This window comes from Excalfactoria chinensis, chromosome 8, assembly GCF_039878825.1.
Source record: "Excalfactoria chinensis isolate bCotChi1 chromosome 8, bCotChi1.hap2, whole genome shotgun sequence".
In the NCBI taxonomy this organism is placed as follows: Eukaryota; Metazoa; Chordata; class Aves; order Galliformes; family Phasianidae; genus Excalfactoria; species Excalfactoria chinensis.
Genome location: NC_092832.1, coordinates 19,057,016 through 19,071,376, shown reverse-complemented (window position 1 = coordinate 19,071,376; position 14,361 = coordinate 19,057,016). Strand labels below are relative to the sequence as shown.

The 14,361-nt window shown below is 51.0% G+C and overlaps 1 protein-coding gene across 6 annotated transcripts in view; it reads left to right on the top strand.

The window, feature by feature from the left end:
- ERI3 (ERI1 exoribonuclease family member 3) overlaps positions 1 to 14,361 on the top strand; it is a 97,053-nt gene that overhangs the window by 59,907 nt on the left and 22,785 nt on the right. For all 6 annotated transcript variants that reach the window (XM_072343366.1, XM_072343368.1, XM_072343369.1 and 3 more), the window contains exon 7: positions 11,448 to 11,547. In XM_072343366.1, coding sequence (XP_072199467.1) covers positions 11,448 to 11,547 — 100 coding nt within the window. The remainder of the gene's footprint in view (positions 1 to 11,447; positions 11,548 to 14,361) is intronic.

Below are 14,361 nucleotides of genomic sequence, written 5' to 3'. Positions count from 1 at the left end.
CTGCTCCTCTCCCAGGCAAGAGCTGGGACCCTCCGAGCTTCCCTCTTTGTATCCAGGTTTTTAGGCCTTCTGTTGTTAATTATTGAGATGTAATAATGCGATTAGTGCACTATTAAAAAAATCGCTGATATGATTACCATGGATTTAATATCACATGATATATCATTACATTGTTACATGGTGACAGATGTAATTGAAATACACTTATTGGAGCCTGGGGTCGTGTTTCATTCAATCGTAAGGAGCACCTCCGGGGGGCAGAACAGAAATGCCTTAAAAAAAAAAAAGCATCAGGAGAGGAAATTGTAATGAAAACAAAGAAACTTGCAGCCTGCTCAGATGGGAGGCAACTTCTGCTTTGGCTTTTTCTCCATGGGAATTTAGAAGGGGTCAGGTTAGGAGCATGGTGATGGAGCAGCTGGAGAAGATAGGTCAGCCAAGTTGGAAGGGGACAGGGAGGAGGACTTGTGGCAGGAACCTGCACACAGATGATGGTAGCCATGGTGCTGGGGAAAGGCATTTTCTGATGTCACAGAGAATGGCAGCTATCTATCAGTGCTGCGTTGTCCTTGGCAGGAGCTGCAATGGGCTCTGTGTTACAAGGATGACCTTTTGGCTGAGGCACGGTGTGGGCTGCTGCAACATCCTAGCAAAGGAAGCACCAGGACCCAACACTGTGCCATGCTGCTGGTCCTGGAGCTTCTCAGCCTGGAGGTGAGCAGGAACTGAAGTTCCCTTCCCCTGTAATGGGCTCTAGTGATGGGATGTTACCTCCAGAGAGCCAAGCTCCAGAGGCTTGGCTTGTGCCTGGCCCTGAAATGATGGAGAATGGGGCACAAGTTACAAGGTGCTTTGCTTATCCTCACCGTCATCTAAAACAAAGGAGGAAGAATGTGTGGGTGAGGTGCGGGTGAATTTTCCAGCTGAGAAGGAAATGGCAGCACGGAGACATCTGGATGTTTGCATAATGGTGTGCAGGCAGCTGGCTTCATGCATTTGGCACTGCATTGCGCCTTGCATCTGTCCCGGGAGCTGGGCTACAAACCCTGTCGATGCTTCAGGGGCACTCCTGCTTCAGATAGGCGTCCAGTTCTGTGCCGCTGGAAATGGTCAGTGTTCCTATTGTGAGCCCTTGCTTTGCCAGGAGCTGTGGAAACTCATTTCCAGCTGGTGTGGCTGTGCTGTGGCTGGGAAGGTTCTGGCAAGCATCTTTCTTTCGAGGTTAAAAACATAATTTCAGTCTGACCTCTGAGTTTCGGAGCTTTTGTTGGTTTTCTCCACCCCCAGATGGTTTTTGTGTGTGATTTTAAAATAGCCTTCTTCTCTTGGTTGCTGCTAGCTGATGCGTCCGCTTCTCATTCGAGGATTGTTGTGTTTTATTAATGCTGTTATTATTCCATTACTGTCATTGTGCTCTTTTATAGCAAATAGCTTAATTTAGTTGAGATACACAGATGCTGAGAGTTTAAGTGAAATCTTCAGCACTTGGTATGCTGGGTACTGATATTCCCTAAGCACTTTGATATAAACCTCTCACTTAAAAACAAATCAGCTGCCAGGGGCGTGCTGGGTGGCAGGGATCTGGGAGGAAGGGGGGCAGTGAGTGCCTGTTTATCCCATGCAGAGAACCCTGGCCATAGGAGTTGGATTCCGTGATCCTTATGGGTCCCTTCCAACTCGGGATATGCTGGTTCTGTGGTTCTGTTCTCAGTAACAAGTGGAAGGTTTCACCACCACGGTGGGTCGTGTTGGGGTTCATGTCCCTACATATGTGGCAGCACAGAGGAAATGACACCATCAGCATTGCCGTTTGGGGGCTCATTTTTTAATTGGGCAGGGGTGGCAGAATGTGCTGTATTGCCTGTGACTGAAGCTACTTGGCTGCTGGGAGAGGAGAGGGGCTGAGGGCCAGCACTGGTGCCCAGATGACCAAAGGGACAAGTGACTTGGGTGCTTAAGCCTCTCTGGAGGTGCAATCCAGGCTCTCGAGTACCTCAGGTATTTCTGAGATTTTACCTCTTAGTGCTGACAGATGTTGATCTGAAATGGATGATTCTTTCTTGCTGCCTCTGGGCGTTCATTAGTGGTAGTGATAACTGTTCCAAATTGCCTCCTATACCTTAAAAATTAAGGAGGAAAAGCCAAAGCCACATTACAATCCTCTTATTTGTGCACTTAACTCTTACTGCCTTGGCAAAACAGAATGATGTGGGTGCAGGGAATGAATACGAGCAGGGAAAAACTAGAAAGGAGCAAAGTAAAATGGAGCAAGTGAGTGCTCCAGAGGTTGAGGTGGTGCTGAGGTGTCCTTGTCACCTGGCCGTGGCCAGGAGGATGCTGTGTGCCTGCAGAGTGGGACAGCTCCAGTTCTGGGGGTGCACCCCCCTCTCAGGCTCCTCAATGTTAGGGATTTGGCTCACCATCTGGGTTGGGTGAAGCAACTGGTTCCCTGTGGAGTGGGGGCAGATCCCCTGCTCACCCCTGAAGCTGGTCCCCAGTGTGCACTCATAATAGCTTTGGCTCCATGGGAAGTTGTCAGGATCATTTTATCTCCCTGCTTTGAGGCAGCTTTGTGGCTTTATCTGGCTTTCGAGACGACCGGGAGAGCTAACAACATGCAGAGAGCATCCTCTGCGGAGGGGACCTGGAGCCCGGTTTTGCTAGAGGTCTGCTTTAGCACTTATGAGAAACGAGTTAACCTCCCTTTGATCTCAGTTCACGGCTAACCCTTTAACAAAGTCCTGGATGTGCGAGGAAATCAATACTCAAGGCATTGAATTTAACACCAGCCATCAACTCAAGCGTAACACACACACTGGCTGGCTGCGATTACAAGCAGCGGGCTGGTTTGGAGCTCGTTTGCCAGCTCTCTGGGGTGCTCAGGGCAGGCGGGTGTGCTCGCGTGGCTTGCTGGCACTCGGGAGGGGTGAGAGAGACCTGGCTGTGCCCCATCCTCGCATCCCCTCTGCCTCCTGCACCCCTTGTCCTGAAAACAAAGATATTGCGAGTTAAAATTGGAACAGTAAAATCGTCTCCGTTTGCTGTTCTGTCGAAAGCAGGGAGCATCAGTTCTGCCTCCCACACTGCGGGGCCCACGCACTGCCTGCCTGCCTGCTGCTTGCACCCATCAGCGCTCTTAGAGCCACCTCTGCTTTCACCTCCCCAGCTGTAACCCTGACCTGAGTCAACAGACATGGGAAGAGCTGCTGTGCAGATGATCCAGGGTGAGTTCTGCCTTTGATCAGACAGGTATCGTCCCCAGGCACTGCCTCGTTAACTCATCTCCCCACTGCCAGGAGGCCTCCTGCGTGGGCAAGGGATGTGGCCACTGCCCTCCTAATCTTTACTGATCTTTTCCCTGGCGCCTTTTGCCTTGTATTCTCCCCTCTTTCTCTTCCTGTTCTACCTCTGTCTCCTCTGAGTGGCTTCACATCTTGGGGGAGTGCTGAGAAACTTCATGCAGTTCTTGCAGCTCATAGGGCCCATAGCTCTGCTGAGTTGGTTCTGGGCCAGATCATACAATCATTTGAGTTGGAAGGGACCCTCAAGAGCCATCTAGTCCAACTCCAGTGAACAGGGACACCTACAGCTCCATCAGGTGCTCACCCTGACCTTTGGTGTCTCCAAGGACATGGCACCTGCCACCACTCTGGGCAGCCTGAGCCAGTGCCTCCCCACCACTCTTACTGTATAAAGCCTGTTCCTGATATCTAATCCAATTTTCCCCTCTTTTAGTTTAAAGTCATTTCAAATGTGAAGGTTGCTTTCTGCCTCTGCAAGTCTGCTGTCTGGGAAGAGGAGGTAAAGGGCTGCAGGGCACAGCTTTCCATGCCCCTCTGGTGAGAAGGACCTGCAGGATCAATCTCCTACTTCTTTCCCATCTAACAGGGCTTGAGGTGCAAGAACAGAATGTTCTTGTCCCTACTTGTCCTAGGGCCTCCATAGTGCCAGATGGGATGGGGTCTTGGGCAGCCTGATCTGGTGAGTCACAGCCAGCCCATGGCAGCGGGTTTGGAACTGGATGGGCGTTAAGGTCCCTTGCAACCCACATCATTCTGTGATTGTATGATTTCTGGCATGTTTGTGCCCAGTAGCATGACCATCAATGGATATGGCCCTCCGAAAACACCCAGAGCACTTGCGTGCATGTCTGCTGTGAACAAATGGCTTTGTTTTGCACTGGGAAAGCTGGAGTCAAAATGTCACATCAGTGCTCGCGCCAGAATAGATTGCTCCTTGCAGAGGGCAGCCTTTCTGTCGCTGGGTTTTGCTTTGAGGTTCCCAAGCAGAACCATTCCCGCACAGTGAAATGTTACAATATTTTGGCTTTTCCATCCTGATTTAGGATGAAGGGAAATGTCAGAGCGTTAGTTTTGGTCCCCAGGCCGAGTCCCAGCGCCGTGCTCTGCTTGCTCCCAGTACATTTGATCCGGGCTGGCTCCCTCCAGGTGTGTGGAAATGAGCTGCAGCCTCATGTTTCTGCAAAAGCTTCTTGGAGGAGATGGCAGAAGGGTCAGAGCGCCTCAGGAAATCTCCCTCAGGCAATGTGCCGTCACATCTCACAGCAGACAGACAGCATAACCTTCAGGGCATGGTAAGGGGCAGTGTTTTCAACTCCGAGCTGGAGAGCTTGTTTCTCTGACGCACCATTCCTGCATCCACCTGAAACACTTCTGTCGTAACCTGTTACAGCCTTAGTTGGAACACAAAACAGCTGGGGAGCCAGTCCACATTGATCTGACACGGCCATGGGCTGCTTTAGGGCTGTGTGTGGGGCACAGCTGGCTCTGCAAACTGGAGCCTCCAAAGGCAGCATTGTGCCATGGGAGCAGCGCAGGGAGAGTGCTGGGTGTCCCCCCCCCCCCATCCCTCCCAGCAGTACATAATGGCACTTTTTATTTAGCTATTATTTCCCGGTGGTAGATATCTCCTCAGCTGTCTGTTTAACTATCTTTATCTCACCCTCCTTCTCTGTTTGATGTAGTTATAGATAAACAGATAGCTACCTTAGTAAATAACATGTTTTTAAGAGACCAGCGGTATGGTTAACATAGTGCAGCAGCTGTTGATTTGTCTTTCACTGTTTGTTGTTGTTGCTTTCTTTTTTTTTTTCTTAAGGAAATGCTTTAAATAAGGGATACTTCATCTATTAAAAAAAAATACACTTGTAGCAGCTGCTAAGCCCATCCATAAGCCTGCTTTACGTTGTATTTGTGATGGGACTGACAGTGCATGGAGGAGCCTGATTATACACAATTCCATTTTAGCAAGCCCTGCGATGTAATTTCACAGGGCGATCAGTGTTTGAATGTAATAGCAGCCTCTGCTAAGGTGTCAGAATATTAAAGGCGCTAATGGAAAAGCTCCCTGGTACACAAGGGGGACAGCATTACAGGAGACGTCGCAGATGGCTGGGCACTAAACTAATGGGGCAGGATCCAAGAAGGGAAAAAAAAAGCCTTGAGAAGGGAGAGCTCACGGGAGCACGGGCACCTGCTTCCCTCTCACACGGAAATTAAACAGTGAGCGAGGGAGAGACGAGCGTGCGTGTGTGTAAAAATAGAAATCAAGGGGGAAAAATTCCCCCTTCAAAAGGGTTTGGATGTTTTGACAGTGAACCTGGAGCCGGCTCTGCTTTGGCAAAGTGTGGGGTTCAGTCATGGGGCTGTGTGCTTGGAGGCTGGAGGAGGAGGAGGAGGTGGTGAGCAGTGGCCTCATGCAACACAGCCAAACAGCAGCTTTTTCTTGGCTTGTGATCTGTGAAATCCGTGGAGGGAGATGTATGTGCTGAGTGCCCCACTCTTCTCTGTACTCACACCTGCAGCGGCTGATGGTCTGATCTCAGGTTAGTGCCAGCCTGTGCCTGTGTCCCTGCCCCACTGCAGCCTTCCTCCCTGCCTCGGCTCTCATCTTCCCCAGGGGCAGCCAAGGAGAATCTGACTGGTCCCTGCTCAGCCACCTGGAAGGGGATGTGGCTGTGGGTGAAGACGATGCTGGGTTTGGCATTGTGTCATATTCTTGACATAGCCCACCTCAGGGTGGCAGCAAGGAAAGGCTCTGTGTCTCTCCTTCCTTGGCTGTTCCAGTGCTGTTGCTCCCCAACTGTGTGCACAGACCCATCTCCCAGCCCTAAACTCACCCAGACCCATGGCTTTGTTTCTCTGAACCCAAACCCAAGGCTCAGACCCAGGCCCCAGAGGCCTTGACCTAGCACGTCACCATCCACAGAGCACACAGCAGCCGAGAACATTTTATCCAGGATAATCCTCAGCCTGGGAGCAAGGCAGAGACTTGTTCAAACACATGGAAATGTGAAGCCTAAACTGCTTGGCACTTTGACACAGAGGAGCCAGGCTTGCAGGCATTGCACAAGGCATCGGTGCTTGCTAGTCCTGCAGGGCTGCTGCTGTGGGTTGGGTCTGTCCTGCTGCTCCTGAAGCTGGGTTAGAGTGGTGAATGTGCTTTTGCTGGGTTGTGGGCAAACAGGCTGCTCAGGGACACCACTGGATGGGAACGACCACGTGCCTCAGTTTCCCTTTGTGAAGCAGGAAAGCTTTACCTGCTTGTGCTGCAGAGTGTTTGGGCAGGCAGCGTCTCACCCTGGGCAGTGTCAGAGCTCAGCTGCAGGTTCCCCAGGCTGTGTGTCCGTGCAGTGCTGCAACACCAGCAGGGCGTGTGTGCGCCATGTGTGTGCGCTGCGGTGCTCTCATGGGCAGCAATCTGATGGCATGGGCTGCTTGCTCCAGCACGGAGAAAACACACAGGCTGCATCCTCCCATGGGCTGGGGTCTGTGGGAGACAGTCCCCATCGATACAGGGTGCTGGCTGCTGGGGCTTACTGGTGAGTTCTGCGGCCCCTCTTGCTGCTGTATTGATGCAAATGCAACGCAGAGCCCTGTAAGTCAGCCAGGCGCACGCAGAGAAAGGCAGGGATGGATGGAGTCGGTGTCAGGGCAGCAATTGCTTATCATGCCTTATCTGGGAATATGAAACTGTATTGCATGACATCCAGAGGCAGGCTGAATAGATATGCCAATTCATCTCGAGCCCGGGCTTTGACAAGCTAGACTGCCCTTGTTGAAAGGCATCAGTCAAACAAGAGCTGCTGGCTGCTTTTCCCTTTCTTATACTTTCCCTCGCTCTCGCGCTCCGTCTCCCTCTCTCGCCGCCTCCCCTCCCTCCTCCTTTTTTTCTAAGCTGTTTCCACACCAAATTGAAAAGCTTTGGAAATAATAATAATAAAAGCCCCCCAAACTAATACCGTTTTAAGTACCCCCCCCCCTCCCTCCCCAAATGGGATTGATAAAGAACCCCAGTGTATGAAGGCATGTTTAGATAACATTGAGAATATTATAGCTGGTGAGAGAAAGTAGGGGAAAAGCTTCCTGCCGCGTCTAAGCCGGGAAAGGCGACGGCACCCTGGCTAATACGAGTGTTTAATATTTGATGTGTTGGGATAAAGCAGGATCACCTTCGAATTGAATTGAGTGTCAGAATGAGAATCTATTACTGAAATTCTTGTGTGATTTGACAGCAAAGCAGACGATGTTATTCTTCACTAGTTACCGCAATCTTCTCTCCTACATCACTTAAATATTTTTTTCTTTGCTTGAGTAAACACACATTATCCTTTTTTTCCACCCCCCTTTTCTTTTTTTTTTTCTCTCCCTCTTTTATACTTTTTTTTTTTCTTTTTTAACGTTTTTTTCCCCTTTAAATCAAACCTGCCTTTCACGGGGCCGATGGAACAGATTGTTATTTCTTTATTTGTCCTATTAAATGGAATTCCTGATCGTTTAATCCCGCTTTTGTAAGTGATTTAAAAACACTTGAAAAGCTGTGAATGCAGCAGCCCTGCTGACTAAACTGCTTAACAGGGACACGTTGCACCTGGGCTGGTGCGGAGTGGGGGAAATTCCTGCCTGTCGGAGCCGGGCTGCAGGGGATGCTGTGCTGCAGAGTGCTGGAGGACCAGCTTGCCTCCTCGCCCTCCTGCTCCTTACCTACTCCTGCATAGGTGTTTTCAGCCTGAACCAAGCCGTGTGGTTTGGCCTGGGTGGTATTCGTTTGCTTTTTCATTGTGCTGCTGAGTTTGCATGGCAAGGAATCCCAGCAAGATATTTCCCGTTCCCCCCCTTCCTGCAGCTTGCAAGCAATAATATGGGATGGCCACGGACCCGCTGCCCCAAAGGCACTCTCAGTCCCAAAGCCGTAGATGATGAAGTGGCACCAAGGGTGCGTTAAACTCTGTTTCAAAGCCCGCTTAGCTACAGAATCAACCTCCTTTTTCCTTCCAACACACAAAGTAATATAAAACCCTGACACCTCATCATGGGAGCAGCAGAATGAGGAGGGTTCGAGGGAAATGCTTGTGTTGGGTACACAGTTGACATGACAAGGGGAAGAAGATGCTTTTGCTGTCACAGAGCCATTTTCTCTGTTGCAAGGATGTCAGGGGTCAGCCTCAATCCGCAGGCTGCTGTGCGTAGGGGTCCTGCTCCCTCCACTTCCCATCCCCATCCTTCAGTATTTCCTTAACCTGCTGAGCATCCTCACTCCTAGGCGGTTTTTTTCCAAAAGGAACTTTCTCCCTGCATGGTGTGTATGAATATTACAGTTAGCATGTTATATGTTCAAAGACACCAGATAGGTCAAGGCATCAACATGGCAGAAAGGACAGGGAACATGGCACTGCCAGCCCGTGTCTGCTGAATGCTGCTGGCTGCTTCCCATAAATAAATGATGGGGCATCGTTGAGCCCACTTGGATCAGTAGATCAGTTTGGCACGTTCCAGTGCAGGGAGCACACAGCATCTCCATGCTCCAGCCTTCTGTACCCCAAGTTCTGTCCCGTAGCACCTCCCAGCTTTGCTTTCCCCCAGCTTTGCTTTCTCCCAGCTTGAGTATCCTGCAGTTTATGCAGGCTATGAGTGACCCAAGGACTTATTCCCCAGCCCAGTCCTTTTAGCAGGACGTGGATTACATGTGGTGCTGGTTGCATGCATGGAAATAGACTCTGCTCCTAACAACCTACTGCTCTTAGCTCCCATTTATCACAGGAGGATGTGCTTACCTTTGGTTTGAGATCCCTGCACCAGGGAGCGACCTGGGGCGGTATTTGTGAACTGCTGCATATGCCTATGGGATTGTATAAGTAAATAAATATAATTAATAATCATCTGACTTCAGAGGAGCATTGGCTGGGGGGTAAATGTGGCCTCCACAGAATTACAAACAAAATGAGGGAAAAAAGGGAGAGAATGGAATGGAATGGAATGGAGTGGAATGGAGTGGAATGGAATGGAATGGAATGGAATGGAATGGAATGGAATGGAATGGAATGGAATGGAAATAACTGAGTTTAGGCTGCTTGGAAATGATTCTGCAAACGTCTTCTTGGTGTTTCGCCGCAGATCAGAGGGGCCGGGTTCGTATTTGAATCAGGATTCTGACCCAAAATATTGTACGAGAGCTATTGGAAAAGGTGCCCACGTTTTTTGTGCGGTTCAAATGGAAATGAGAACAAAATGCTGCGGGTGCTGCTCTCACCTCACAGGGCTCTGCCTCTCAGGGAGGGACAGATGGGTGCGATTTCCTGGTAAAAAGGGCAAAAAGCCACCGGTGCTGCCATCGGGACCTTGTGTCGGGTGCTTGCTTTAACAGTCAGAAGAAGAACTTTCCTGTTTAAAGATTAAACGTTGTCTTTAAATATTAAACAGAAAAGCTCTTCGCTTTTGATTGTGTGGCTGCTGCCGGCAGGCGGCTCAGAATTGCCAATTTTAATTAAAAAACTTTATTTTCGAATACAATCTAACACTGGCAGAGCTCCTCCCTGGCCAGGCTGGCTGCACCTCCCTTGGCCCGGCTGCTTTCCGCCTGCCCACGAGGTGACAGCAGCCACTGCACCGAGTGTGAGCGGCCTCAGCCGGACCGATCAATGCCCCTGGCACTTCCTTCCAAAACCCCAGGAAAAACAATTAAAACCCAATCGATCCTGCAGACAGCTTTGAATATGCATAAGTGCACACTTGACCTTCAGTGGTCAGGCCAACTTCCAGCCGGGCTGCTTAGCTAGTTTGCTCAGGTAGCGGCGGCTGTACCAAATGACCTTGATTAACAAAGCAAAAGTGCTATGCAAAAGAGGTGCTGATCCAGGAGATCCACGGCGTGGGCTCTTTGCCCTGTTCGCAGCAATGAACCTCGATTTTAAGCAGCAGAGAGGTGAGAAGGGTGCGGGGTGCTCCGCCAATGGGTGTTAAGGCAGCCTTGCCCTCTGCACGGCTGTGGCTTCGCTGGGATGATGTTGGAGCATTCTCCTCGCCAGGAGCCGGATGCTCTGCATCCACCCGCTGCAGCCCAGGAGAGGGAGCCAGGAGCCCCAGGCAGAGCTGCTGTGTTCTGCACCCAGACCCCAGAACTTGGAATGGGGCACAGCACCCCAACCCACACACAGCCACCGGCGATCCCAGCAATGAAGTTATCAGAGCGCGTTTGTTGAACGTGTTGTGTACACACAAAGTGTAATTTCAGTGAATTATGCATAGACTTAATTAGGAGTTTTAATTGCTAATCATCTCCCAACAGGATTAGCAATGCTGTCTATTAATTATCCGTGGAGCCCTCTGTTTTGCTAAGGCAGGAGCAACAAGGCAGCGTAAACCATTACAGAGGCCGGTAGTGAATTCCCAACCCCAAAGCCATGGCTCCCATGGGGCAGCCATTCAGCAGGGAGCAGAGCAGGGGCACTGGGGGCAGCCCCAAAAGCAGGCTTCGTTTTTGGAGCTCTGCTGCTCCTCCATGCAGTGACTGTATGCAGTGATGATCCCTGCTGTGGGAGGGAGATAGGCGCTGCGGGATTGACCTGATCTCATCTGGGGACAATGGCCCTCACGGCAGCAGAGATAGCGCTGTGTGAGTGGTGCTAAGCCCACGCGCCGTTCTTAAGGCTCACAATGCAATTGTGAGCTTAATTCCTCAAGATGAAGGAGATAGGGGGCTGTCAGGCTGTAATTATGGGCGCGTGCATGGTGCAGGGCTGGCCTGGTTCCCCGCTGGCATTGTCCAGAGGGGCTGTGCTGCTCGGGCTCTGGGTGCTGCTGCAAGAAGCTGTGGGTCAGGAGCAGGCCCTAGCTGGGTTACAGGCTCTATGGGACCCAGAGGGGTTTGTCCTGGAGGTAGAGAGCCCAAGGGCTGTAGAAGTCCCAAAACACCCAGCCGTGGAGCCGGGGGCTGCCTCAGGATGCCCACGGTAACACTCCCGTACAAGCCTCAGTATCAGGCCCTGGGCATCTCTGAAGTGGGACAGGCCTGCAGCACCTCCTGGAAAGTTTCTTTAGGGGCAGTGTCTGGATCTGTGTTGAATACTGGGGACACAAACCCATGTGTGCCCTACAAAATGTATCTCACGTGCTCCATGCAGCTTCTGACCCTCTGCTTCTCTCTTGCAGGCGTACAGCTTTGCCATGGGGAGTTGGCCAAAGAATGGACTCTTAGACATGAACAAAGGACTGAACCTACAGCACATAGGGAGGCCTCACAGCGGGATAGGTGAGTGACCCGGTGCCGTGCTCTGCTCATCCCCATGGCTCCAAGAGCTGCTCAAAGCCAGCTGCTCAAGGCCAGTCAAAGGGCTGTGTGGCCTCTGGCTGGCAGAAGGGTACAAGATGCACTAGGTTGTGCCTGCAGCACAGCTGGAAAGGGGGAATGCATCCTGGCACTTAGTCCTCCTGGGGTGCTGCAGCTGAGAGGGGATGCGTGCTGGGCTGGGAGCTCTCCCTGCTCTGAGGTGCTCCGGGGACTGTGCTTGTCTCTGGGGCAGCACCAGGCTGTGGGACATGCGGGTGGCAAGGAGTTGGCCCAGGTTCTCTGGGCTGTGCCTCAGAGGGCTGCATCACGCTCGCCTGCCTTGTGTCTGCCTTCCCTTTGCCTCCCAGCCTTTCATCCAGTGTGACATGAGAGCAGTAAAGTTTGCAAGAAGGTAAGATTTACTTGGAAAAGTCACCTGCTACCTGGGCCTTGAGGAGGCTGTTTAATATTGTTTCAAGACTCTAACCATTAAACTCTCAAATCAATCCAAGTTAAGGAGATGAATTATTTAAAGCTCGCCAGCTTTTAATTAGCAAGCTCCTTTTGAACTATGGATCTGGTTGCATTATTGACGGAGGTAGCATTAAAATTTGCTTCCTTGCCTGGGAGCAGATTTGCCTTGCTGGTGCGCCATGTTGGGGGGTGATGGGGAGCAAGCTGGGGCTGCAGGAGCTGTGTTCTGCCCTGCTTTGGAACCTGTCCTGGAGTCTCTGTGGGGGATGCAGGGTTGTTTTGTGCCTCATCTTTCCTTGTTTTATCTATGGCGGGAGCACTCTGTTGCTGTTATCTCCTACTCTGACAAAGCATCCCCAGCTCTGGAGTAACATCTGTCTGTTGTTGGTTCCTGCCCATGTTTATCTCAGCGCTGTCTTGTTTAGATGCGTCTCTGCCTGATTGAGTTGGAAGGTGCTGCTCATATCCCTCACCACTCCAGTCCTTCGGGAAGGCTTTGCTGCCTTGTCCTGGAGCAGGCACATGTCCTGCAGAATTTCCTGCTCTGGGCTGCCCCTCACTTCCAGACACAGCCAGGGGGAGGTTGGGGGTTGGAGTGCTGTCCTAGGTGGGGTTCAACACCCGCTCTCATGGTTGCTGGTGCACAGAAGTCTGCAAACCAAGGAGGGCTGAGAACTGAACAAAGTCTTGCAGTATTTCCCCTCTGGTTCCAATATGGGAACCTCAGGGCCAGATCCTATATGGGAGCCTCACCTTGTGCAGCTGCCACGCATGGGCAGGGGGCTCGTGGTGGAGCCTGGTGGAACTCCAGGGTCACGTCCCTTGAGAGCTATGGCTGGGGCTTCCCTGATGGCTGGAGGAGCTCTGTGCAGTTCAGGGCAGCAGGTCCCTGCAGTGGCAGTGGTACAGCCTTGTTCTCACACCGAGGTCTCTCTATCGAGTTGCAGAGACTGATATAAATCAGAATGATTAAAATCACAGGTTTTAATTGAGATTTAAATCAGCCAACAGGGCACCTGCTTTCAGTAATTGATTTTCTTCTATATTCGCACTGTTTTTAACTGTTTCCCTAAGGAAAGGTCATGTTTTACTGACCAGCACCTATCAGGCCATGTTCAGCTCTTCCTACCATTGCCCAGGGGCTATACCTGGTTATTCTTTCTTACATCTAATACAGTATATTTTCTACACCTATTTTAATCAATAATGTAACATAATAAGCCTCTACTCTTAGTTTTTAGATTGTCATTACATGAGAAAAATGGTGCGTTACTGTTTGTTATTCAAGAAGTGAGGTCTGAAGGATTGGTCGTGATTTCAGCCGTAGTGCTTTTGGATGAAAATCAGAACGCTCCGTGTGAGTAACCAGAAAGTGGTTTAAATAATGTTCTTCTTTTCCTTCAAGCCTCTGTTGTTTCTCGGCTCTGAGCGAGCCAGTGGTTGAACTGAAAATACAGCCAGAAAAGGGAGAAGTTTCCAAATGTGCAGAAGAAGCTTCTGCTGTGAAGGTTGATTTCTCATTTGCCCGCTGTGCTTCCACCTGCTATGGATTGGTTGTCTGCGAAGCACGCTGAAAGTTCAGAGTTCAGCCTGCAGATTCTTTCAGTCTCAGATCTCAGGACCCGTGGGCTCAGGATGATGCCAACGTGGTCCTGGGACCGCAGCACTGCGCTGTGCCGTGGGGCCATGCATGGCCGGGGGAGCAGCCCCACAGCCCGGGGGTCAGCAGCCCCGCAGTGCACAACCCTGCAGGCGCCCGCGCTTTCCCAAGCCCAACTTTCTCTTTTCATTTACTGATTGGAAATCTCGGAAGGTTAGGGCGTGATATTGTTCCTGATCCAGAGCATTAATTAGGCCTCGGATAGAAGAAGAGGAATTGCGTGTTTTTAACAGTGAGGTTAATGGGATGCTCGCAGAGTAGACAGTTTTAATGAGCTTCAACTCGACGTGCAGTGAGTTTACTCTTTGTGTTAAAAGGGTCACACTGCAGTAGTTTGATGTGGATTGTCTCCTGGCCCCCAGTGTCATAGGTGAGCATCTGTCAGAGTCCAGTCAGAGCGCATTTACTTAGTGACACGATTCTAATTAACTGCCGCCGGCTGCCAGCGCCCGCGGTGCCCCTGCCCTGCCCGCGTCCTGCTAAGTGCGGGGCGGGCACACGGATGGTGCCTGTAGCTGTCAGCACCCGCTCTCCCCCCGCGGCTTTATTTCAGCCTGCTTTCCTTTCCCCTTTTCCTTTCTTCTCGGGATGCTCCAAGTCTCTGTGCTTCTCTCTGGCACATGAACCGAGGGGATGGGGGCAGCGTTTTGTGATGCTCCCTT